Source organism: Balaenoptera physalus (assembly GCF_965194825.1).
Source record: "Balaenoptera physalus genome assembly, chromosome: 1".
In the NCBI taxonomy this organism is placed as follows: Eukaryota; Metazoa; Chordata; class Mammalia; order Artiodactyla; family Balaenopteridae; genus Balaenoptera; species Balaenoptera physalus.
This window is the reverse complement of record NC_138882.1, coordinates 37,472,482-37,499,160: the sequence shown is the minus strand read 5'-3', so window position 1 is coordinate 37,499,160 and position 26,679 is coordinate 37,472,482. Positions and strand designations below refer to the sequence as shown.

Sequence of the window (26,679 nt, the reverse complement as noted above, 5' to 3'; positions counted from 1 at the left end):
TTAATTTTAACTACTCTATGAAGTGGATTCTATTATAGATGAATAAGTTGATAAGTTTAAACAATTTTCCTATGATCCTCACATAAATGCAGAAGTCATGATTCAGTGTTCCCAAGCTCATTCTAAGGTTGTTGAAGTCCTCCGATCCTGTGTTCACGTACACATGCGAGAAATATGCAGTAATGATGTTAACGTGGTTAACCCGGTTTATCACCACTTGCAACAGACCTTCACGTCCCTCTTGCCTTGGGTTGTCGGTATCACAGGTCCCATTTTACAGATGAGGAAGCTGAATTTCAATTGAACCGTCCCTTGAGCTCTTTTAAGGTAACGAGCCAAACCTTTCCCCCACTCAGAGCACAGCAGATCTCTGATGGGGGTCCCAGAAATCTGGGCCTCCCTGGACCGGATCAAGCTGTGACATGGTGTTTGCAAGTGGGTGTGCGCAGGAGTATGTATGGCTTTCAGCTTTAAAAGCTCATCTCCCTCCATGGCTAAACCAGGCCTAGTGAGATGTAGATACATATATCTTCTTTACACCCTGTCCCGGAGGAAAGATAGAACCAAATAAATCCGATTAGCTTCCCAGGATGCTGGCTGCTCTCTCTCTTTGAAGTCCAGCGGGTGAAGATAATGTCATTTCCACATGGGAGAAGTCGTTTCTGAGGGCTGAAGGGTCCCCAGCGCTGAAAGCTGAAGAAGCACAGCTAAACAGGGTGGATCATGCGGCCCAAAGGTTCGTACATAGGGCTGCTGTGCCAGGGTCCTGCCCTCCCTCTGGTCGTGTCTCCTCCTCCCCAGCTCACCCCTCCCCTGGGATGTTCCCCAACAGGATGTCTGCTCATCTTGATAGAAACTCAGGTTGCTGCTATGGAGGGATATCCTGCTGCCAGTTAGCCTAGAGGCAGAAGGCGGAGTAAGATGACCTACAGAGGTCATTCAGGAGACTGGGCGGATCTGCAGGAGCAATGGGTGTTTTAACAGTGCTCACAACAGTCTTCACATTCTGCAGAAAAAGCCTGCCATGATTATTTGCTCCCTTGTTCTTAGGACAGGAACTGTGTGCATGCACGTGTGTGTACTCACAGAAGCAAACAGGTTGGAAGTGGCCTCATTGTATCTAATGAAACCCATCACCTTCCTAAAGCCCCAGAGGTATTGAAGTTCCAACAACTTGGCAATGTTCAGGCTGCCGGCTCTCCTGCACCTGCCTTCAGCCCTCACCACTGCCATTTCCACCTAAGACGCGCTGCTCCCTCAAGATATTCACCAGAACCATCTCATAACCCAAAGAGTCTGTATATCCCTGTATTTCCTAGGAAGAAGAGAGTGTACCTGGGCACCAGCCATGTCTTCCCTTTGCCCTAGAGAAAGGAAGGAAGGATGCTATTCCATCTGACCTGAGAGAAACAGACAAAAAACAAGCAAAGCCTAAGACATTCTTTTCTCTTGGGGCAATCTTGGAACCCTGTTTAGGCGTTTGGAAAGCCCCTAATCATCATCCTTCAATTTAGTCCCAAAAAGTCTGAAAGTCTGACCACGGGAATGTTTTCAAAAATATAGAACCTCTTTAAAAAACTCATAAAAGTACTCATAAAGTCTCCTTATGATTCTCCAACTTCCAGACAGCCCAGCCCAAAAGATGAGGGTGTGTGTGGGGTGTGTATTTGTGTGTTCGTGTATATACACATGCATACATATATTTTTTGTCATAGTTAAAAGGCTTCTACAATCTTGTTTACTAACGTAAGACATTGTACTCCCAAAAGTACATCTTTAAGACTCCGCTCATGAAATTTGAATTTGTTCTCTGAGCTCATTAGAGATGAAAAAACAACTGGTCATCCTTTACAATATATCAACTAGTTCTGATTCTGAATATCTATTCTCTCCCTCTCTCTCTTACAGGTATACACACACACATGCACACACACACACACACACACACACACACCCTCATTATACCTCAACCTTATTTCTAGTCTAAATTTAAATTCTAATTTATTAGACTCAATGGGAGTTTTTTAGCCACTAATAGGAAATAGTATCTCCTTTTCAATGGGATGCCTGGGTTTCCCTAAAGTGGTGTTCATTTTTTTTTCTTGGCTATAAATATATGAAAGACTGTCAAGAGTGCCCGCGGGGAATGAAAGTAAAAGTGCAGTAAAGAACAAGTTTATGAGTTGGCAGCTTGAGTGACTGACTTCTAAACAGGGACCCATCTGTTCTGGGGTTGCCTTATGCTCCTGTCTCCTGTGGAAAACTTGCCTGCTTGATATTCTCCCGTGCAGTCACTGAGGGATGGCACCGGGACCCCTGAGGTTCCACCTGACCCTCCTAGATAGGTTTCTGTGGGAATAGGTTTCTGTGGGAAATTTCTCCTGGACCCAGCTTTTAATAAATCCTCAGGATTCCTTAATAGATATAGATGTACCAATTGAGTAATCCTGTGACTCCAGAAACAATGACCATCTCCAACCCCAGCCTCAGGCATCAAACTCCTGCTCAAGTCTCTAGATGTCCAGAAGGCAGGACTTTACCTCATCTCTAAAAAATCTAGGAAGTTGGAGCCAAATAGAAAGTTTGAGATCGTTTTGTCTGTTGCTTTATTTTCTTATTTTCCATTTACCCTCCCACAAGCAATGACCAAGTGTCCACTACATGTCAGGAACTTGGATAAAGCCTGGGGATACGGAGGCAAATAAGACGCAGCCTAATCCTCAAGGCTCACAGACCAATAAGGAAGACAAGTTAATGAGAAACTGCAATTCTGAGGGCTAAATGCGATCGGGGAGAGTATCTGTAACCCATCCTGAGGGCCAGTGCAGGGAAAGGGTCAGGGATGGCTTTACAAAGGAGCTGCAGGGTTGAGTTTGAAGGCTAATTAAGAGTTAATCAGCTAAAGAGGGCTGAGTCAGGGGCCAGGAGGAAGATTAGGGGGGTGGAAGGGGAATGTTTCTGGTGGAGAGAAAAGCATCTTCAAAGGATCAGAGGTTGATAAGTGAGGGAGGTGGTCCCTCAGGACTAACCTTAAATTCCTCCGTGGTATGGCTGGACCATGATGCCCAAGAATCACAGGGTAAGAAGGAGGCAGGGGACAAATCATGAAGGGCTTGCTCCTGAGGCCACTGCCTAAGCCCACACTGAGCGAGAAGCCCACGGCTAAGGCAGTCCATTGTTTCACATTCCTGTGGCACCAAAGGCTTCTTACCAGGGATGCCTCTGGCATTAGGAGAGGGACCATTTATTGTTCCAGACTGTCCCACACCTTGAGGAAGTTCAGCATCCTGCCCCACACTCGGCACTAAATGCCAGTAGTGCCCTCTGCAGGGTAGCAACATACCAACCCCCCCCCCACCACCTTCCCAAAGGCTCCCTCTGAGAACTACCACCATCACCCAGAGGGGAAGGGGACAGGGAAAGAGGTGCCTTCAAGACGTTGCCCAGTTGATCCCCGGAGACAGGAAATGATTGCACATGGAGGAGGCTGTGTGTTCTCATTGCCAGAGGCCACTGGGTAATGTCTTCCTGGGGAGGGAGAAAATGGGCAGGGGGTGGAACTGTGAGGAGGTGGTCATTTGACCTCTGGTGGAGAAGCAGCCTCTAGAAGGAGAACCGAGGACCATCACTCTCCTTCTCACTTCCTCCCTCTCTCAGGGTCCTTCCCACAACCCCTTCACACCAAGACTTTATTTTTTCTGTTTTCTTTTACAAAGCAATATGGTCTTCATGCAAGGCTTGGTAATGAAGTGAGATAAAAAGCCAGAGCAAGTGTTGAGAGCATTGCTGAGAGGGCTTGATCCACCTCCTGGAAAGGCCACTCAATCGGCTCTGGGAAGCTGAGGCTGCCGATAACAGATCACCTTGGGCACGGACAGTGCAAGAGGGGTGGGGAGCAGGAGCTGGGAGACAGATGAAACCCAGAGGTGGGGGGTCCAACCTGGGGACAGGGACGCGGGAAGCATCTTTTATCCCGTGTCTCAGGAGATAAAATCCACAACCTGCCACGCCGGGGCTTGAAAATTAATTCCTAAATTGTAACACGCACACCAGATACAGGAAAACTTGTGGGATGGGGATGACGATATCAAGGCCCGGGAGCTAAGAGATAGATTTCACATTCCCTGCTGACTCCATGTGCCCCTTAAATGAGGTACATCCTTGTGGGCAGCCCGCCTGGATGCAAGAGAGTATGGCCTGGCATGGAAGGCCTGTCCACCTCCCAGGCCTGGGGAGTAGGGAGGTATGAGCCAGGACAGACCAGACGGAGGCTCTCTGCTTGCTCCCCAGGACTGTCCCCAGCTGGTGCCCACGGAGGAGATCCTGATACCCGTCGGGGAAGTAAAACCAATCACTCTCAAGGCTCGAAACCTGCCCCAGCCTCAATCCGGCCAGCGAGGCTATGAGTGCGTCCTCAACATACAGGGGGCCGTCCACCGTGTCCCCGCCCTGCGCTTCAACAGCTCCAGCGTCCAGTGCCAGAACAGCTCGGTAAGAGCAGCAGGGCAGGGCTTTGTCTCACACCTGAGCCAGGGCCTCAGTCTGGCCTGCCCCGGCTTCCAGAACCCTCCGGGTCCACAGGCTGACCCATGTCTCCAGGGACAGAGGAGTGTGCAGGCCCCAGGGTCCCTCGACAGAGCAAAGCAGGTTGATGGTGACGGAGGTGGTGGAGGGCTGTGAGGACCCTCCTGGCATAAGCTGAGAGCTTTGTGCCCTTTCTGAGTTGAAAGAGTACTTCTTGGCCTTTGGTGAAACTTCAGCCAACGCCAGTCAACTTGACCCCAAACCCTGTCCGCATTCAGGGAGTGGATCCACTGGAGGGCAGGGCACCATGCGGGAGGAGAGCTGCAGAGAGATCAGCGGAAGTGAAAGTAGAGTGGCACGAGGGGAGGGGGGAAGGGAGGAGGAGGAGGAAGCCGTGAACTCCAAGAGCAGCAAGGGTTAAACCAATCCTGAATGCCAGACAGAAAGCACGAGGTGTTTAATTATACTACTAGCCCAGAGAGGATCTTTTCATCTGCCAACTCCCTGTCTCCCACCAGCTCTGGGGGGTCAGCTGGGAGATGGGGGGGATGTGACAAAGGTGACAGAGGTGCTGAGGGAAGGTAATTCGCCCGGGAGAGATAAAGAGAATCTGGGCCTCTTATCAGGGAGCTGTCAGATTCCAGGGTCACGGGCACTTGATGGAATTTGTAATCGGTAGAAGGCCACCAAGCACCCGGGGAAGGTGGGAGATGAGAAGGCAATGGAGCACAACAAAGGGAGGAAGGTGGCAGGAAGGGCCGGAGGGACAGGCCCTGAGAGCTAAGTGGCCGGACTGGGCAGTCCCCACAGAGGGGATTCCCACAGAGGCGCAGGGGCTGGGCCACCAGAGGGGCTGTTTCAGATGTGTCTGAGGGCTTGAGCGTCCTCGGTGGGATCAGCATGGGAGAAAGGCGACTCCCAGCCACAGCTTGGGGGACTTAAATGGCAGAGCTGATCAGATCTGTGCCCAGAAAGCTCTGGGCACTTCCCCTAGTGAACTGTTGACCAAAGTAAAGCTCACGTGCAGAAAGAAAGGGCCACCACAGGGCCTGGCCAACCAACCGAGGCACCGCTGTGTGTTACACACGTGCTGTGCTCAGAGCTCTGTGGGATTTACAGAGCGGCATGTGGACTTTCTAAGGAGACTAGACTTTCATGTGAAAAGATGCAAAGCAGCTCCCGGGAAGTGCCTGGTTAAAGACAGAAACACCAGGGGACGGAGTGGATAGGGAGGGCTGGGAGGGATGGCAGAGAAGACACCTGGGGAAGGTGAGTCTGAGCTAGACTAGGAGAGTAAAGGTGGTGAAGGGTGGAGGCTGTCGGGAGAGGGAGGAATTCTTAGGAGACGTGAACTGAACACATGCAGAGCGGGGCTTGGGCGGGTGTGCTTGGAGACAGGTGCTTCAAAGATTCTGGAGGAGACGTCAAAGAGAAGGTTGGAGAACTAAGCTTGGATGGGATCGTAGAGGGTATTGAATGCCAACTAAGGGGTTTGAGCTGGATCTGTTGGCATTAGTGACTAGCAGTCGGGGGAAGACACCACAGGGATAATGTGAACGGTGCATGGGGTTCCTGTTTCTCCCTCTGCTCCTCTCTCAGCCCAGAGGGAACCAGAGTCCCTGGTTTCCTTCCTGGTCCCCTGAGGTAGCAGCAGCATCCCCGCCCCCCCCGTGATGGAAAGCCTCATGAGCGTGTCCCTCTGCCCCTCTCCCCACAGTACCAGTACGACGGGATGGACATCAGCAACCTGGCCGTGGACTTTGCCGTGGTGTGGAATGGCAATTTCATCATCGACAACCCTCAGGACCTGAAAGGTAAGCAGCTACTTCCAGGTAGAGTTTTGATCTTTCCGTGACCCTGGGAAAGACTGGGGTGGAAGGATCAGAGCCAGCCAGCTGCTGTGCCATGAATAATACACTCCCTCTGTCAGCGTAATTCTTCAGAGGATCCTAAAGCAACATTTGGCGCCATCAAAGGAGTCCTGTTGGGAACCCTGTTTTATTACAACCAGAGCATCCGCCGGGTGGCTGCCGGTTCATCACGTTTTCCTTTGGCTCCCGGAGACTTTGAAGTGTGAACCTGACCAGGAGAGCAGCAGGCAGGAATGTCCTGCCAGTTTCCCTGGAAATGGAGATATTATTTCCAATCGGGTTCTGGCTCCCCTGTCCTTGGCCCCAGTTACTGCACAAAGAAGGTTTGTAAGGCGGCTCCCCTGGTCCTGAGGTGGACGGGAGGGACCAGCTTGCTGACTTGAGGGCACAGCTGTTGCAAGGAAGCTCAGGAAGGAGCTGGGCTGATGCAGGACGGGGTGTTCCATGAGGCCACCTCATTCATGTCCTGCACACCCATGTGGAGGTCCTCCTGGGTGCAGGTAGGCTGCCCCCAGTACAGCATTCCTCCCAGATCTCAAGAATGACAAAAGTGACTCCAGTTTGATGAGCACTCTGGCTAGTCACTCACTAAGTGGTTTATCTGAGATTATTTTCCTAATCATCCCAACAACTCTGAGGGGTATGTACCAGTATTATCCTCATTTTATAGATGAGGAAACTGAGACCCAAAGAAGTTAAGAGATGGACCAAGACTGTCCACTTTGGCAACATATACACTAAAATTGGAATGATGCAGAGATCGGCATGACCCCTGCACAAAGATGATGCAAACTTACAAAGCATTCCATGTTTTTAAGACAAAGACTGTGTAGTATAACTTATATGTGGAACCTGAAAAAAAAATGTCCAACTCACAGAAACAGAGTAGAAAAGTGGTTGCCAGGGGTTTGAGGGGGTTGGAGAAATAGGGAGAGGTTGGTAACAGGGGACAAACTTCCAGCTATAAGATGAATAAGGTCTGAGGATCTAATATATAACATGGTGGCTATACTTGGTAACACTGTATTACATAATTGAAATTTGCTAAGAGAGTAGAACTTAAATGTTCTTAACACATATATATACATATACACACACACATATATAGATAGATATAGATATAGATATGGGGGTGATGGATGCGTTAATTAACTAGATGAGAGGAATCTTTTCACTCTTTGTATGTATGTCAAATCATCACAGTATACACTTCAAATATTGTACACTTTTTTTGTCAGTTACATCTCAATGAAGTTGAAAAAAGAAAAAAAATGGACCAAGAGTCAAATAGTAAGAGCCAGGATTTGAACCAAAACAGTCTAATTCTGGAGCCACGTGCTTAACCACATCACTGCCCTTCCTCCCAGTGGCTCCGGCTGTTGTGGGATGTGAAATCTCCTCCCCTGGAACCCTATCACCGCCCCCCACCATGAGCCACACTTCACCACATTTCAAGTAGCTAGGGTTGTCACAAGCCTGTCCTTCAGCCTGAGGGTCACCCCATGGGCACAGAAAGAGGGACTGAGGCCACAGGAGGAGACCTGAAAGTGCTTCAGCATCTCTTCTAGATGCTATGGTCCCTGTCCCGGTTGCTGCCACGAAAATCGGTACTACTTCGTCTGGGAGATTTTTTCTATTTCCCTTCATACCCAGGCCCAATTTTCTCAGTGCTAAGAGATAGGCATTTCCCCGGCTGAGGATCTGGGCTTAGTTCCCAGAGGTTTTGCCTTTGCACCTGGAGCTTAGAGAAAAAACAGCCACATCCAAGCTGTCACATCAGAACCCTCCCTTGTGGCGCCTGACAACTTTTAAGCAGCTCCTTGAATGCACAGGCCATGGAGATCTCACATTCACCTCCCACCCAGAGCCCAGCTGTTCCTGGAGGTTATGCACTGTGTTGGGTGGAGGAGGCCACAGTGCTTAAGGACTCGGATTCTAGAATCCAACAAACTGGGATTCGAATCCTGGCTCTTTCACCAATAGCTATGTGAACTCAGACTAATTACTGCTCCTCTCAATGTCCCAAGTTCATTACCTGGGAAATGGGGGAAAGGAGGCCCGCCTCTCAGGGTCATCATGAGGGTCAAATGAGAAATTAGATGTGGACCATGTGCATATTAATAAATGCAGAATGCGGATTTGTTCATTTTAAGATTCCCATTTCCTGCCCTCTACCGTAAGAAGCCATAGGCATGAGGGTGTCTCAGTAGAGCCCCTGCAGCTGAGACTGAGGAATGCTTGGCAGAGCAGAGGAGTAGAATGGGGACGCATGGAAGAAAAAAAAATACCTCTACCCTGGGGCATGTACCTGACCTCCAGAAGCATGCCACCCAGGCCTGAGAGCTTACGTCTGCTTGACCAGAAGCGTTGAAAAATGACTTCCTAAGTATTCTGCTTCTGAAGAGTTCTACTTGGGACTCTGAATTCAAAACTCCAGCAGACAACTACCAAGCCTCGGGCTCACAAAACGGTTCTGCCGACTGGCCTGTCTAGGGCTTCTAAGTGGGTAAGAGACAAAAGCAAAAGCATTTGCAGACTCCAAAAGTGACCTGTTAAGTAGCCAGTTTGCCCTCCCTGGCGATATCCGCTCCATCCACAGGGCCATGAACAAGATGGCGTCAACCATCTTTCCTTATCAGCTCTGCCTCCACTCTGCCAGGCATGTGGCCTTTCTCGAAGCCCCAGCTGACGCCTCTCCCAGACCCACCCAGTCCCCTGTGTGCCTCTCTCCTCTCAGGACCTGCATGCTAGCAGCACAGCGAGTTGGATCTGCAGAATCCCAGCTTGGGGCACTAACCTTAGTAAACTCCAAGAGTCATTACATCTCTCTTTGAGCTTCTTTTTTGCCTGAAATGGGGAAATCAGTCCTTACCTCTTTCAGCGAGGGCCATATGTGACAGAGAAGCAGCAGCGTAAGAATGTAGTTTGAGTTCAAAGAAAAGATAATAAGCATGTACAGAACATCAGCTATGTTACAGGCACTGTGCTAAGCACTGAATATACAACATCTCATTCAAACCTCACAAAAAACAATGATTATCACCATGTTATAGAGTAGGTACTGAACGTTCAAAGAAGTTAAATTCTTTGTCACATTGCTAGGAAGTGGTGAAGCCACAATTAAAGCCGTGATCCAATCTAATCTAGAGCCAGAACTCTTAAATAATATTTTCTTGTAGTGCCTTTAAACGACTGCTAAGAGGCTCAATTTATTATTAATTCCCCATCAATTATTCTTGCAAGGATAATGATGATCATTGGTGTTATCCATGGATGGGGGCGGTTTCTATCATGCCTGCAAGAAGGGGGTAGATTGTGAGGCGTCCTCTCCAACCCCATCTGTGACTGCCTCCCCTCTCTCTGCAGTCCACCTCTACAAGTGTGCAGCCCAGCGGGAGAGCTGTGGCCTCTGCCTCAAGGCCGACCGGAAGTTCGAGTGTGGCTGGTGCAGCGGTGAGCGCAGGTGCACCCTCCAGCAGCACTGTAGCAGCCCCTCCAGCCCCTGGCTTGACTGGTCCAGCCACAATGTTAAGTGCTCCAACCCCCAAATCACTGAGGTGAGTCCCCCAGTTTCCCAGAGTGGGAAGGGATGGATGGCCGGGAGCTGACCCCAGGGCAGTGGGAGTTGAGCCTTTATGGAAGAATTCTTTGTGTAGAGTGAGTTTAATGTAAGGGTGTGTAAAGCCTCTCACGGGTGTCTCGATGGCCTGTGTCCAGGCGTAAATGCCAAGCGTATGGAAGTGTGTCCTCACGCCCGTGCACGAATGTGCGTGCATGTCTGTGTGCACCGAGGAGGCAGAGCCAGCCCAGCATCCCTGCCAGGCTGGCTGAGCCAGGTGGGGACGAGACATCGGCTGCATGGCGGGTGAACGTTTCAGAAAACAGGTTTAGCTTTTCTCAGCAGAAATGCGCTTTCAGGAGCTGCAGTTAGCTTAGAGTTGCAAAGCTGAAAACGGAGGAAGAAAGTGAAGGCAGACACTGCATTAGCCACCGTGCCATTTCCCCGGGTTTACTCTCTGTCCCAATTTGTTTGTGCATTTTAATGGAAAGAAATAGGTAATTAGTTATCCTGGAAAAAACTGATGTTTCCTGAATAGTCAATTGCAAAGGAAGATGAATAGGTAATGTGAATGAACATGCAGCTGCTTGGGGTTTGAATTGCCGGGGAGAGGAATAGTTGTATTTAACTTCGGTTGCAATATGTGCTCATCACTCTTTGCTGCTCCCTATTCACCGACTGTCGCTTGTGCTTTGAAACTAATTGCATGTTCCTTATGGTGACTAGGAATATCGGCCAGGGCAAGTACCACTGTGATTTGCATGTTTAAGAAAGTAGGAGGGGGGAATTCCCTGGTGGTCCAGTGGTTAAGACTCGGGCTTTCACTGCTGTGGACTGGGTTCGATCCCTGGTCAGAGAACTAAGACCCCACAAGCCGTGCAGTTTGGCCAAAAAATTAAAAAAAAAAAAAAAAAAAGCAGAAGGGGCTGCTCCTTTTCTACCTCTTCCCTGAGCAGATGCACTGTCCCTTTCCCTGCCTCATTTTCCTTACTGGCCAAAGAAAGCCAAGTCTGGCTCTCATCCATGTCGCAGAGTATTGGGAAACTTCTGGAGCATCCCTATGATCATTTTCAAGCTTCAGATCGGTTAAAAAATAAAAAAGCCTCAAGATCAAACAAGTGTTGTTAACCTACAGATGAGTTATTTGAAGAGGGAGCAAATATTTGTTTGGTGTGCTTGGCACTGTCTCATTTAATCCTTACAACCACCATGAGAAGTAAGTATTCTCACCTCCATTTTACAGATAAAGAGAACAAGACTCCGAAAAATGGAGTTGTCCAAGTTCACACAGCTATTAAGTGGCAGGGCCAGTGTTTCAACTCAGATATATTTAATTATAAAAACATTTTAAGAGTCTCTGTGATTTGCCCAAGTAATATAAAACAAGAAGTGAGCTTCCTCTTCCTTTACATCCAACCCTCCTAGCGGATATGGACCAGTCAGATGCCATCCATCCAAATGGCGGTGTATCCCAGGAATAGCGCAGTGCTATAGAAGAGCATCTCCCGCCATCCAGGTCCTTGTTTATTCTGGTAGGAAGATGTTATGAGGGTGCAGACACTGCCCCTCAAAGATTGAGCTTCTTCAATCCCATTTTTCTTTTGGCCCTGGCCAGTGGTGGTGCCTACCGACTGTCCTGTGTCTTTATCTCACCGGGAAAGTGTTTTCTGGGACTGCTGGAGGTGCCCCAACCTCTGCCCTCAGACAGCTAGCTCCCTGAGCAGCTCAGGGCTCCATGCCTTCTCCGTGATTCTAGTGATTTCCAGCAACAGCTGCCTTGAGAACTTGCTCTGTTCTGTAATTCTTCTTGCTGCTGCAGTTGTACGTCTCTCTGCCTCTGCACCTCTGGTACAGGGGAGCTTAGGCAGGGACTTGCTTCCATCAGCCCCTCTCACTTCCAACAATTGGCTGCTGCCCCAGCCCTGTCTCCTCTCTGACTGGCAGGGGCCCCAGCCCAGCCAGAAGGCAGCCTTCTCCCTGAGAAACCTCTGCCTCCGCCACCCCTGCTCGCTGACCGAGGACTGACAGGCTGCTCTGTTCCCAGAGGACACCCAGGCTACATGATGCTAATTAACCCCCTGAGGTAATTAGGCTGTAATTGATTTTCCCAGTGAACATAGCAGCAGGAGTTGGAGGCCCTGAGCAGTTGGGTCTCCTCTTGGTGTTTTTCAAGTAGAGGCTGTGGAGAAAGAAAGAGCCATCTTGGGAGAGAGACAGACCCACACCGTGTCTCCAGACACTCGGGGGACAGCATTCTGGGCAGCACATGTGAGCTGGAGGAGACAGGGCTGGAATGTTTTATTCACTTTCATCCTGCACCTCCCACCCCCAATCTATCCTCCTCTCCTTATAAAAGTCATTTTTCACTTTTTTAACTTTTCATGTTTGAAATAATTCCAGACTTACAAAAAGGTACAAAAATAGTACAAAGAACTTTCATATACCCTTCACCCAGATTCTCCAAAATTAACATCTTACATAACCACAGCACAATTATCAAAATCAGGAAATTAACAGTGATAGAATAAAGCCATCTAATATACATGTCTTATTCACATTTGCCAGTCATCCCGCTAATGTCCTTTTTCTGGTCCAGGCTCCAATCCAGGATCACATGTGGCATTCCATTGTCATGGCTCCTCAGGGCTATAATCCTCAGTCTTTGTCTTTCATGACCTTGATACTGTGGAAGAGCACGGGACCATTACTTTGTAGAACGTCCCTCAGCTGGGATTTGTCTGATGTTTCCTCATGATTAAATTCAGGTTATATAGTTTTGTCAAGGAACACTAAAAAAACTGTAGGGTGCATGTGCAAAGGGCACAGGAGCCAACTTGATTTGGCCCTAGTGGCCAAATCTGGGGCAATGTAAGCAAGAAAATAAATTATAATACTAATGGACTATACTCAAGAGAATAATATAAGAATCTATGGTCCTTATTGATATAATAAATTAATAATTAATGTGGGAGAGAGGAAGCTCCTCTTTATACTAGAATTCCAACTCATAAGTGTAGAAGGACTTAGGGAAATAGAAAATCACCATTTGGCAAAATTCACAGTAATAATTGTTTCAGGCAAGAATGGCCAATGAATGCTAAAATTAGCAAGTGAAAGTATGATGAGAAATAGGATATTTACATAGCCTCAAGCTATCTCCCCACAAGATATGTATTAATTACAACAAGAAAAATAGTTCAGTGTACTTTCGTACACCCTTTACAGTGAAGAAACCTGGTAAACAGTGGTTAAAGGGTTAAGGTTCCTTAACCAAGTGATCAAAGTTAACCACCAGTTATGGGAAGAATCAACCTCAGGCACCTCTCTGTAGGATGCGCTGAGAAGAACACAACCTCATTTCTATGGCATTTGTTACCAAAAATGTATAATTTGTTAAAAGTAACTTTTAAGAAGAATCAACTCATTTTCTTTACCTCAGCTTTCTTGGCTAATTCCTTGATGTTGGCATAGATCTTATTTTTCTGGAATGGTGCTGTCCTGCCCGGGGGCAGGGAATTCTATGAGCTCCGTGCCCTTTTATACATACCTCCCTCTTGTCTCTGGCCCTTCCTTATCTTCAAAATGTGTAGCCCCCTCAGTGCATGCCCACGTGCAAACAGAAGCCATTGACTACAAAGATCTTGCCTGAGGGAGAAGAGAAGGATTCTCTGATGGCCCATGACAGCTACTGGGGGCAGCAGAATGTCCAGTGCTGGAAACCAGTAGGGACTGGAATGGTGCTGTCCTGCCCGGGGGCAGGGAAATCAATGAGATGACCTCAAAGGAATTCTACTTTAGGAAAAGGAATGAGCTCAAGCTCAGCTGGATGAACAGCTGTGTTCTTCCTTAACCCCTCCTAACCCAACTGTCTCCATGGCAACCAAGTCCACCCCTAGAGACCCATCTCTTATGGCAGCTCCATGTAGGACAAGTCTTACAGCCGATTGAATTTCCCAGTTTTCAACAACTCCAGGTTAGGACCCCCTCAGGACTCACCGTCTGCTCCTTCTCAGCCAGCCCTTGGTGTGATAATGACGCTGTCCCCTGTGGGAGGCATCCCAGGCTGCTCCCATTCCAGCTGTCATTCCGGGTGTCTGTGCACTTGTCACCTGTTCAACCCCCAGTACAGGAGACGACGTGCAGAGGTTTGGAAAGCCTGTGAGACGCCAGGCAGCCATGTTTCTGTTCTTCCCAGCGTGTGCTTCAGGACCTGCTGCGACATCAAAGTGGGGGATGTTAGGAGCCATCCCCTAGAGAGAAAGGAAAACCCAGAGAAAACATTTCCCAAGAAACTGTGAGTGGGCAGCATCCAACAGAAAGGGGAAAGAGATTGAACATGTTCTTGGGAAAAGAAATTTAGAAAGGACCAAGGGGCTTTGGAACTCACGTGAAAGAGGTCTCCACTCAAAGTGAGTGTATTGGTCTGCTAGGGTTGCAGTTACAAAGCACCACTGGGGGGCTTAAACAACAGAAATTTACTTTCTCACAGTTCTGGGGGCCAGAAGTCTGACATCCAAGTATCAGAGGGTTGGTTCATTCTGAGGGCTGTGAGGAGAATCTGTTCCATGCCTTTCTCTTGGCTTTGGGTGGTTTGGGGCAATCTTTGGTGTTCCTTGGCTTGTGGAAGCAACTCCCCAGTCTAAGCCTTTGTGTCCACATGGTGTTCTCCCTGTGTGCATGTCTGTTTCCAATTTTTTTAATTATTTATTTATTTATTTATTTATTTATTTATTTATTTATGGCTGTGTTGGGTCTTCGTTTCTGTGCGAGGGCTTTCTCCAATTGCGGCGAGCAGGGGCCACTCTTCATCGCAGTGCACGGGCCTCTCACTGTTGCGACCTCTCCCGTTGCGGAGCACAGGCTCTCAGACACGCAGGCTCAGTAGTTGTGACTCACGGGACTAGTTGCTCCGCGGCATGTGAGATCTTCCCAGACCGGGGCTCGAACCCATGCCCCCTGCATTGGCAGGCAGATTCTTAACCACTGCGCCACCAAGGAAGCCCTCCAATTTTTTTTGTGAATAAGAATGCCAGTCATATTTGATTAGGGCCCACACTAATGACCTCATTTTGACTTGATTATCTCTATAAGGACCCTATCTACAAATAAGGTCATATTCTGAGGTAATGGGAGTTAGGGATTCAATATATGAATTTGTGGGGGATAAAATTCAACCCACAACAGAACATTCTGAGCCAAAGGAGGAGAAGCCATGGTTCTAAGGAAATGATTCACCAATTAAATATTCATGTAATGAGTGACTGCTGTATGCCCTGCACTGTGCTAAGATTGGAAGGTATCACATGGATAAATTAGTCCTGGGTGGGGAGGCAGGGGGAAGCAGCCAACCTATCCCTGAACATTGGCCACCTGGAAGAGGCTGGAACTTGATTGCCCTGCAGGCTGCTCTGTCTCTTCCAAAGGGCCTTGGACAGAGATTTCTAATCTACACCCTTTGCAGCTGTCTTCTATTAGGAAAGAGAATTGTAACAGGAACCAAGGCCTCCACACCTGATAAGGACACCAACCTCAGGCCAAGAACATGAACAGACAAGCCATATTCTTAGTTCTGGGAGCCTTAATAATAATAGCTTTTCTTTAACAAGACACTACTCTGTGCCAGAACCCATGTATTCCACATACCTACTCCTCCCTGCAATCCTGCAAGATAGCTGTAAGAGCTGGGGAAACAGTGCTTAGGGGAGTAAGTAATTTGCCCAAAGTCGCACATCTGGTTAGTGACAAAACAAATTCAGAACCAGGCCCTTCTGACTCCAGAATGCAGACTTGCTCCACCACTTGATGCTACTTCTCTTGGTCAGAGAGCTGGAGAAGTACTCCCTGGCTATACACTTTCCCACCTCACCCCACCCCCAAAGCATCTGTGCCCAGGATCTGAATCCCCTTGGAAGGTCTCAGGAGATGCCAGACAAACTGAGAACATTGGCTACTCTTTTAAGTCTGAAAATAACCGTCACCTGTCTTCCTAAAGATAATTAAGTCCACACTTATTCCTATGAGTGGGGGAGAAAAATGGAAGAGCATTTGGGGGCACTTTTAAGCTTAAGGCAATCACTTCTTGCCTGTCCAGGGGATGTGTTACTTTAATTACATGTGTTTTTTTTTTTTTTTTGTATTTATTTATTGATTGATTGATTGATTGATTGCCGTGTTGGGTCTTCATTTCTGTGCGAGGGCTCTCTCTAGTTGCGGCAAGCGGGGGCCACTCTTCATCGCGGTGCGCGGGCCTCTCACTATCGCAGCCTCTCTTGTTGTGGAGCATAGGCTCCAGACGCGCAGGCTCAGTAGTTGTGGCTCACGGGCCTAGTTGCTCCGCGGCATGTGGGATCTTCCCAGACCAGGGCTCGAACCCGTGTCCCCTGCGTTGGCAGGCGGATTCTTAACCACTGCGCCACCAGGTAATCCCACATGTGTTTCTTAAAGCTATCAGACTCAGTTTGGTTGGTTTCTGGGTGTGTCTATCAGTGGGACAATGGTTACGGTGAAAGTTACTCTCACAAGCATCTCAGCCTGATGGGAGAGCCCAGAGGATGAGGCCCAGGTGGTTCATGCCTGCAGGTAAGAATGGAGATCAGGGTGAAATAAAGGCAAAGCAGGCTTGGGATGCAAGGGACGAATCCCCAGTGTAGGGGTCCTCAGGGAGTGACCAGGAACCTACACCCTTTGGCTACCAAGAAACGCTCCTGTGTGTTTCTGACGTCCCCTAACACAATGCGCAGTAAGACCACACTGATGCCAGGTCCTAGGAGTACTGGGACCTAGGACCACCTTGTAGCTTTTACTGTATAAATTTGTTAACTTCAGTAACTTCCCCCACACCTCACTTGTCCATGTTTAGGGGATATTGATTCGTTTAACATTATCTTAATTACATGTAACCGGGAAAGAAAACCAATTGTAGAAAACCGCCAACACGGCCCTCAAAACCAAGCATAAATTACTGTTGATGCGATGGTAGTTTGAGATGATCCATTGTTCTTGCTTCTTCCTGCTCTCCATTTGCCCCAATTTTTTTTTTTTTAATTTTTACTGGGATAGAGTTGATTTACAACATTGTGTTAATTTCAGGTGTACAGCAAAGTGAATCAGTTATACGTATACATATATCCACTCTTTTTTTTAGATTCTTTTCCCATATAGGCCATTACAGAGTATTGAGTAGAGTTCCCTGTGCTATGCAGTAGGTCTTTATTAGTTATCTATTTTATATATAGTAGTGTGTATACCAAATATTTTAAAGCAGATTTTTTTCCTGGATTCTCTCAGATGCAAATGGATTTGTGAAACTGTTTGGAAAGCTGGACACTTACAAGTATTTATCCATAAGACTGTACCGAATCTCGGCAGGAAAAGCCGGGAGCCACCTGCCCAGGCCCAGAGCGACTCACTGCAAAGTTCCCAACAAATAAATAAATAAGTCAGCCAGCTTTCCTGAGAAACAAGTCGGCCCTCTGATCTCCCATTCATTTATTTGCAGGGCTCATTAATATAACATCACTGCAACAAACAGCTAATGGGGGATGGTGTCAGGATGAATAATGGAGTTACTCTGCTGAGATAACAATTAGGTTTTTGAATGTACTATCAGCTAAGACAGAGCCAGCAAGGATTCATGCCGGGTAGGAGAGCTGGTGTCGCCGATGCTGTAGATTCCTGCAGGGCTCATCAGCTGGGCTCTAGCCTGCCGTGAAGAGTGTGCACATACTTGCTCTCATGCACACGTGCTTGCGTGCTCACACACACACACACACACACACACACACACACACACACACACACACACACACCAAGTTGGAAAAGAATGTGACAGTTTGCCATCTTGGATCCAGCATCCAGGTGCCTTTGGGAGCCAGGCTGAGCTCAAAATTTGCTGGCACAAAGTTGGCATCACTGCTCTAAAGTCAGGAAAACTCTAAGCAACAGGAAAGGAGTAACTGGATTAGTCAGGAGAGGATTAGCTGTCTACATACCCACAATTGTCCTCACTGGCCTGTCCTGATTAGGGGGCTGCTCAGGGCAGAACCCTCCTGATCCCAATCTCAGACACAGGAGCTTTTCAGACAAAGCGTGGCCATCAGTTGGGGATACTCCACCCTGGGGCGACTACTCTGGGACCCCCTCCCTTGGCTGCTCTGGGAGGATCTGACGTCAGTCTCTCCCATCTCCTCTTAAGAACACAGTCTAGGGTGCTGACAGCCTGCTGGAGACATGGCAAGAGCTGCACAGGCCCATCAGAGAGGCAGCCAAAACCGTGCTGGGCAACCTCCGCACCCGGCACTTCCCCTCCACAGGTCAGCTCTCTGCCCCTCCCCTGAGCCCCACCAAGAACAATACCCAGAGGTTCCACCCGCCTGGGATGCTTATAAAAATGAAGCCACTTTTCCTCTGGACCTCAACAGACCTGGCTCCTGTCCGAATTTCTTAATCATAAAATAATAATGAGAAAAATGATAGATAACATTCACCGAATGCTTACCTGGCACGTAGCACTGCTAACTTAGCACCTCATGTATATTATCTCGTTTAGACTTTACAACAACTTTTATGAGATGGAAGCTATTATCATTAGTCCCACTTTACAGACAAGGAAACCAAGGCAGTTTGAAGTGTGATACCTTTCTTAATGTCACACTGCTAGTGAGTTTTAGAACTAGGAGTTAACCTTCAGCTACTTGACTCTAGAACTCCCATGTTTGACCCATATAGCATCCTTCATCTCTTTCCTGGGCTCACTAAGACAAATAGAACACTCAATCCACAGGGCTGGAAGAGGAAATGGTGCGGGCATCAAGCTCTTCATCAAGCCTGCTGCAGAGATGGGAAGCAAGCCGTAGTCCCCACCCCAAGCATCATTTAAGGAGACTGGGATGCACAGGGAGAGATTACCCAGCGGCAAGGCCGAGGGGAGTGTGGGCATTCACAGGGGCAGGGCCAGAGAGGAGGGAGGGTGGAAGCTGAGAAGTTCAGAGAGATGGTGGTCCCAGCAAAGCCATCTCCAGAGCTCCTTGGAAAGCAGCAAGCATGGCCTTAACCATGGGAGGGGGGCTGGGGGACCTACGCAGAGGGGCCCACAGGCAGGCTGGGTCATGGGTTCTCATGGCTGATGATCTCGGGGCAGTCCCAGGCAGAAGGATAGTAACTCAGGCATTGTGGTGTGGAGGCTTGAGGCACAGGTTAGATAGACCACTCACAGTGTAACCTTGAGCAAGTTACTTAACCTCTCTGGGACACAATTCCCCATCTGTAAAATGAGAATACTACTAGTGCTTCCTTCATACTTTGTTGTGAGCCCTAAATGAGATAAAATATATAAGGCCCTTGGCACAATACCTGGCTCATGATAAGTACTTAATAAATGGGGCTTCCCTGGTGGCGCAGTGGTTGAGAATCTGCCTGCCAGTGCAGGGGACATGGGTTCAAGCCCTGGTCTGGGAAGATTCCACATGCCGTGGAACAACTAGGCCCGTGAGCCACAATTACTGAGCCTGCGCGTCTGGAGCCTGTGCTCCGCAACAAGAGAGGCCGCGATAGTGAGAGGCCTGCACACAGCGATGAAGAGTGGCCCCCGCTTGCCACAACTAGAGAAAGCCCTCGCACAGAAACGAAGACCCAACACAAGCAAAAATAAGTAAATACATAAAAATTTAAAAATAAATAAATAAATAAATAAATGAAAAGAAAATGGTAGGCATCATTATCAGACTCTTCAGTAACCTGGAGCCGATGCCCGTTTCTGTCTTCTCTGCCATCACATCTATCAGGCAGGAGATATAAGCAGAGGAAGACAGGGTCTCTAGGACAGGAGCCGGGCTTCATGAGGCTCCCACCATGAAGGGGTTCTCCTTTGACCCCTTAAGCATCTACCCTGGGGCTTCCGTGGTGGCGCAGTGGTTGAGAATCTTCCTGCCAATGCAGGGGACACGGGTTCGAGCCTTGGTCTGGGAAGATCCCACATGCCGCGGAGCAACTAGGCCCGTGAGCCACAACTACTGAGCCTGCACGTCTGGAGCCTGTGCTCCGCAACAAGAGAGGCCGTGATAGTGAGAGACTCGCGCACCGCGATGAAGAGTGGCCCCCACTTGCCGCAACTAGAGAAAGCCCTCTCACAGAAACAAAGACCCAACACAGCCATAAATAAATAAATTTAAAAAAAAAAACAAACATCTACCCTGTAGGAGGCCCCAACTCCATCTCTCCAAGGCTCTGCCTGAGCTCAGGAATGGCCCACCCGGCACTCCCCAGGCTGCCAAGCCCCTGGGCCTCCAGCACCTCCCACTCTGCTCCCTGGTGCAGCCCTTCGGAGCTCCCCAGCTGTAATTAATCGCTGCATCTACTCTTGCCCTTGGACGGCTTTGTGGCACAGTTCCCTCCGAACTGTTCAATTAGCGGCTGCAAGAATCAGGGCGAGTGCAGCATCACGGTGGCTGTTTTCCAGGTCAAGGCACCCACAGTGGAAAACAAACCTGACACAGTCTGGCAGGAATACAGGTTTGGTTGGGATGCTCAGGTGTGCGGCCGGCTCAGTTGGGCTGTGCTGCTGACAGGTGAGGTCTGAGGAGATGGGGAAGCGGCTTCCCAAATCAGGGGCTCCAGGCATCTTTGAGAGGACCCAGCAGGAGATAGGAGTCTCCTGGTTAGTCCCCTCCCATCAGCACATGCCAGCCTCATCCCACATCCTACTGGCCTATTCACCCGAACTTAAGGTGACCAGATCAGGGACATGGCATGGACTGGGACCAGCCACCTCTACCTGGGCGTGGTCTGTGACTGCTTCTGGGACAGGGCTTAGGGGCTGCTGGACTGAGCCCTCTGCGCTAATGTGTTTCCCACGTTTTCCTTCTGAATCCTGCAAATAGACAAACTTTTAATTCTACAACCAGTTAAAAAGCCAATACTCTTAAGGTAATAACAACTTAATGTCCCATTAAGATTCAAATAAAGGGTTCATTAGGGAAGAGACAATAGTAGAGTGTAAGGTGACTAAAATGGGGGAAGGAACTCCAGGTAGTGAAAAAAAGCACTTGGGAAAAATAAAGGCTTACCCTCCCTCTGGGATTTGCCCAGGGTCAGCCTGGCTGATGGCGTGTGGGACGCGCTAATGGAAATGGTTGGCTCAGACCTCGTTTGCTGCAAATCCGCAGACCTTTGCTCAAGCCACAAGCCTGCTTGGAGTCCCTACACTCTCAGAGGATGCGTGGATATCCAAGGGTCCAGAGAAAAGCCTCTGAAATGATCAAAGGACCTGGAAAACAAGAGCTTCCAACAAAAGGCTAACAGAATTGCAGAAGCACAGACCAGAGGCGACTTGATTGCTGTCTTCAGTATCTGAAAGAGGTTTGATGAGGAGGCATCTGTTGAGTCCTCCATTCGATGAGGAATCACAGCAGAAATTGGCTTAAATTAAAGTAAGAGAGATTGCAGGAAGAACTTCTTAATGCTTCCAATGTGAAAATACTGCATCACTCCCAAGCGACACGGAGGCATCTCCATTCTTACAGTGGTCATTCAAGAACACAGTTTGTACTAGAATCCTCTTGAGACCAGCTTTTCCCAGGAATAGAGAACTGGAGATATTTCTTGACAGCTGCTGTGTCCCAGGCAGTGTGCTAAGTATCAGGTTACTAAGAGAAAGCAAGGTCCCTTTCCCCAGATAGTTATTGCCTTCTTGAGAAAAGACGAAATTACAGTCCGGTGGCTGTTGCGTCTTGGGGTGTAGGCAAAGGGGCTACTAAATCTTCCTGAGGAGGCTAGAGAAGGACTTTCTGAGGACGTGTCATTAGCAGAGCCTTGCAAGAGGGGTAAGCATTTGTCAGTGTCATGCTTGACCGGCAGAGGGAACCACAGGTCAAATGCACATGGGCTTTACCCCCTATAGCCATGGGGACCCCCAGCTCCCCCTGGGAGCCTGCATAGTACATAAGAGAGGGGAACCGGAGGTCTGGGAGGGGGCAAGGGGGAGCACACAGAGAGAGTCAGCACAGAGCCTAGGGGAGACCCTCAGACACCCCCTGCACCCCCACTCAGCAGCTGCTTCTGGGCTCTTCTCTCCCTCCTCCCCTACTTCTGGCTCTCCCTTCTGAGGTCCACAGAGGAGAATGTAAATAGATCTCAGGTCCACAGTATGTGCTGAAAAACATGGGGCTGAAATTCGGCCATATCGAAAGATCTTCCCAGATGATTTCACAGGTTTTCAGCTCCCTTCCCCCTCTCTCCACACCCCCACTACACACTCACACACACCCCAAACTGTCAAACCATTTGTTTGCGTGGGCGTCTTATTCAGAATTACTTTCCTGAAAGAATCCATTGAGTTCACTGGGAAATGCTGTGCCTTACCCCAGAATGGCTAATAGCTGGGGGCAAAGAAGCGGCAAGAAGGGAGGGAGGGAAGAATGAAGACGATTTTAGATATGGCCAGTGTCCTCCCAAATTTATTCTGGGTGAAAGGGTGATGTCTGGTTCAGAATATGCTTCTGTGCGGAGCCCAGAAGCCACCAACGCTGAGACCCTGCCCTGGGCAGCACGGCCACTCCCCGTCCAAGCTCAGGTTTTCTCCAATCAACCCACGAGTGACTCTCTCTGCCCTGGGTCACCCCACCATCCACCATCTATGTTATGAGTTCCCTGGACCAGGTGTCCTCCTTCCGGATAAATAGGAAGATTCCCATCACCTCTAAGCTCCCGCCAACACCACCATCCCATGTTTTTGTGATCTAGGAAGGAACAGGTGCAGGGGGGACGCAAGGAAGGAAACTGCCAATTATCAAGACCTACTTTCGAAACCACCATCATATTAGGGACTTTCCAAATGTTGTCTTATTTCACGTTCACAACATCCCTGTGAGGCAAGCATTGTTATCTGTTTTCTGACAAGGACACTGAGACTGAAGGTCACCTAGCTCATAAGTATCAGAGCTGGAATTCAAATTCAAGTCTGTCTCACTCGAGAGCTTACTCTCTTCCTGCTACAGACACTGCCCAAGCATCAGAAGGTCTCCCTTCCACACCACAGAGTAGCCAGCAGCCCGAGGGCCATCTAAAACTAGAAGCAGAGACGTGAGGATCTGGCTGCCATCCTGGCCGTATCTTGGTTTCCCCTCTGTCTGTGGGGGAATGTCTATAACTGCAGCCTGCCCTTTCACCCCCATCTCTGCGGGAGGTTAGCTCTCCCCTCCCCTATGGCCCCCCAACTCCTTCCAGAGCTGAAAGGCCTGCCTGGGAGTTCTGCAAGCAGTAGTATGGGACTCCACCGACTTGCCTCCTTATAGACCCATGTGGAGAGGCCAGACTTGGCCCCCAAGAGAACCAAGTTTTCTGGGTGCCACGCTGGGTGTCCTGCAATCTAACACTGCTTTGAAGAGAGAGCCTTGGAGGCTGTCTCCAGGGTAGAGCACTGCCTGGTATGAAGTGGTATCTGAAGAATCCTATTCACTCCCTCTCTGGAGGATAAATTCTTTTCCTTCAAGCCTCCCTTCTAGAGCCTCTCCTCAATTCTTGGTCCTGGGGAGAAATGAGGAAAGCAGGGTGCCTTGGATTTCACCACCACACAGACAGGGCTTTGGTAGACCCTGATACTCATTCTCACAGTCACCTGGAAGCCCTCAGGTGGCAGGGGGTGTGTCTCACAGGACTCCTCCCTCTGTTCCTTTGCACGCTGAGCCCAGACCTCCACCTTGACTCTCTCTGATTTTTAAGATGGGGGAGAACAAATGACACGGGCAAAGGCACAGATCTTTAAAGTGTGTTGTGTATACAGGAACTGCTGGGATTTGGGTAGCACATGGTGGATACAGTATAAGACGGCAGATGTGGCTGAAGAAGTAACAAACATCAGAATGTGGAGGACCAGGCCAGGAATTAGGGACTTGGCCTGCACAGTGGTCAGAGCCATTGAAGGCCTTTAGAGCAAGTGACTAGTAACCAGAGCAGGTATGTGTTCATGAAGGCCACCTGGCCATGTGAAGAAGTCAGATCTCATGGAGGAAGACAAAGGCCCTTGCAGTTAGTGTGGGTGAGATGTGATGCAGCCCTGCTTATCGCCTACGCTGGAACCAGAGCAGGGCACAGATTCAAAAGACACCTGGGAGACTTCCCTTGTGTCACAGTGGATAAGAATCCGCCTGCCAATGCAGGGGACACGGGTTCGATCCCATATGCTGTGGAACAACTAAGCCCATGCGCCTCACCTACTGAGCCTGCGCTCTAGAGCCCGCGAGCCACAACTACTGAGCCCGCATGCCACAACTACTGAAGCCCACGCACCTAAAGCCCATGCTCCGCAACAAGAGAAGCCACCACAATGAAAAGCCCACGCACCGCAACGAAGAGTAACCCCTGTTCAGCACAACTAGAGAAAGCCCACACACAGCAACAAAGACCCAATGCAACCAAAAAAAAAAAAATTAAATTAAATCTTTAAAACAAAAAAGACACCTGGGAGTAAGAACCAATGGTCCCTATATTTATTATACATGGTAGGGGAGGGAAAGGAAGCAGTCGAAGATGCTTGCAAAATTCCTGGCTGGGTGCACGGTGGTTCCATTAACCTTGAGAAAGGATCTGGGAGGATAGTCAGGTTGGGGGTGGAAGGAGGGAAAATTAAGAGTTCATTTTTAGACATGGTGAAATTTGAGGTGCCTGAGGGACATACGTGTGGAAGTCGAGATGTCCGGTAGCAATTAGATATATGGATATGGAGCTCAGGAGAGAGGTCTGAGCCAGCAATATAGATTTAGAAGGCATCAGTAATGGAGACTTTGGGAATCCTCTTGCAAATCAAGTGCTCACCACCTCATCTATGTTTTGGAAATCCAGACTTTTATACATCAGTTTTGTCCTAAGCAAGAAAGAGGAAACTACATCCCATGTAAGCCCCAGGGCATGGTGGCTGCTGAGTGCTTTGACCCCCAAACTCCTTCACCACCTCCCCAGGTGCTGGTGGCACAGCACATAGTGTGTGCTGTATGGGGAAGAGCCACATGGACCCAGTATTACCCAGGCACTTTCCAGTGACCCATGAGGATGCTAATTCTCCCAGCTGTTAGCTGGACCCATCTCTTTGACATGTGTCTTCATGCCAAGATTATAATGCTTGCACATATTAATATTTTTGTAAGTCTTCTTTCTCTAAACATATAAGCTGGTTTATGCTTCTGGGCAGCTCTGTGCTAACAAATGAACCCTACAGTCTCCCAAGTGCCATGACCGTGTCTCTGCCACAGACCCTCAAATGTCAGAAGAGGACACTGCAGAGTCTTCCCAGCAGGAGGAGGCTGCCCTATGGGCCTGCCAACTCCACTGAATATCCCCAGTACAATCCCCGCATGCTACCTGCAAGAGGGAAATATTTTTAGGCTTTCCAGAAAGATCTCATTTCAGTTTTTCTTAAAGCTTGTATTTAACCGCAGCGAGCGAGAGAATGTATTTTTAAAAATAAAAGTGGAGGCTTCCCTGGTGGTGCAGTGGTTGAGAATCTGCCTGCCGATGCAGGGGACACGGGTTCGAGTCCTGGTCCCGGAGGATCCCACATGCCGTGGAGCAGCTGGACCCGTGCGCCACAACTGCTGAGACTGCGCATCTGGAGCCTGTGCTCCGCAACAAGAGAGGCCGCGATAGTGAGAGGCCCGCGCACCATGATGAAGAGTGGCCCCCGCTTGCCACAACTGGAGAAAGCCCTCGCACAGAAACGAAGACCCAACACAGCCATAAATAAATAAATAAATAAAATTTAAAAAATAAAAATAAAAAAATAAAAGTGGAGGAAAGAGAGCAAGCTGATCACCACAGTTCTGTAAGGGTTTCCAGTAGGTGGGTTCCTGGCATCCAGGTGGCTGGAGGAGGGGAGGGGGACCAGTGATGCTACTTCCTTCCTCCCGAATCTCTCCTGCAGGGGCATGGAGGCCACCCCTTTCCTGTTCCTCATTATGAATAGCCACCTCCCAGAGCCCAGGAGGCCTGCGGACCTGAGGAAGTGGCACCAGGGGAGAGTGGAACAGCCAAGATCTAGTGTCGGTTGTTTTTAGAATCCTCAGGGACAGAAAAGCTATGGGGCTACCGGTTCCTCATGCCAGCTCCTTTCTCTCCAAATTGTCCTGCCTCCCCCCCACCCGCCAAGGCCCAGTGCACAAAGTTGCCTCTGAGCACCGCCGTTCCCTCCCTTGATTCATCTCATGAATCTTGTTTATTTTTATTCATAAGGTGGGATATTTTATTACCAGAGAAGGGAGTCAGAGCCACAGACAAGGTGACTTGGGTGAAGTGGGCCCCCGGATAAGAGAGTTCCCAGCCTGGGCCAGAGGGAGGGAAGGAGGCTGCACCGTCTAAGGTCTGCAGAAGAGGGTGGGAGATCAGGAGGTCTGAGTGGGAGTTGACCTGGCTGTGCAGCCAATGCACAAGAGCCCAGGGGTCAGCGGGCAGTGAGGGAGGAGGCCTGTCCCGGGGCCTCATCCCCACCATCATCTCTTCTGTGTCTGCTATCACCTATTCGTGGCCAAGTTGGCGGCCGCATTCATGGTGCTTACATTACTGGAAGAGAGCAGTGCCCCTTTGGTGGAGACAGGAGCGGGGAAGAGTCCCCAGAGCCTTTGATAGCATTTTCGCCTGTACTCACCTCTAACCTCTGCCCAGAGGCCGCATCTGGAAGATTCTGGTGGACTCTTGGCCTTGACGAGCCCTCCTTGCCTCTCTCCCTCCCTTCTTGTCTTG

General features: G+C 49.1%; 1 protein-coding gene across 1 annotated transcript in view; it reads left to right on the top strand.

The window, feature by feature from the left end:
- Positions 1–26,679, top strand: part of PLXNA2 (plexin A2) — a 214,045-nt gene that overhangs the window by 146,523 nt on the left and 40,843 nt on the right. The window contains exons 10-12 of the mRNA XM_082434450.1: positions 4,291–4,491; positions 6,242–6,338; positions 9,762–9,952. Of these exons, the coding sequence (XP_082290576.1) occupies positions 4,291–4,491; positions 6,242–6,338; positions 9,762–9,952 (489 nt within the window). The remainder of the gene's footprint in view (positions 1–4,290; positions 4,492–6,241; positions 6,339–9,761; positions 9,953–26,679) is intronic.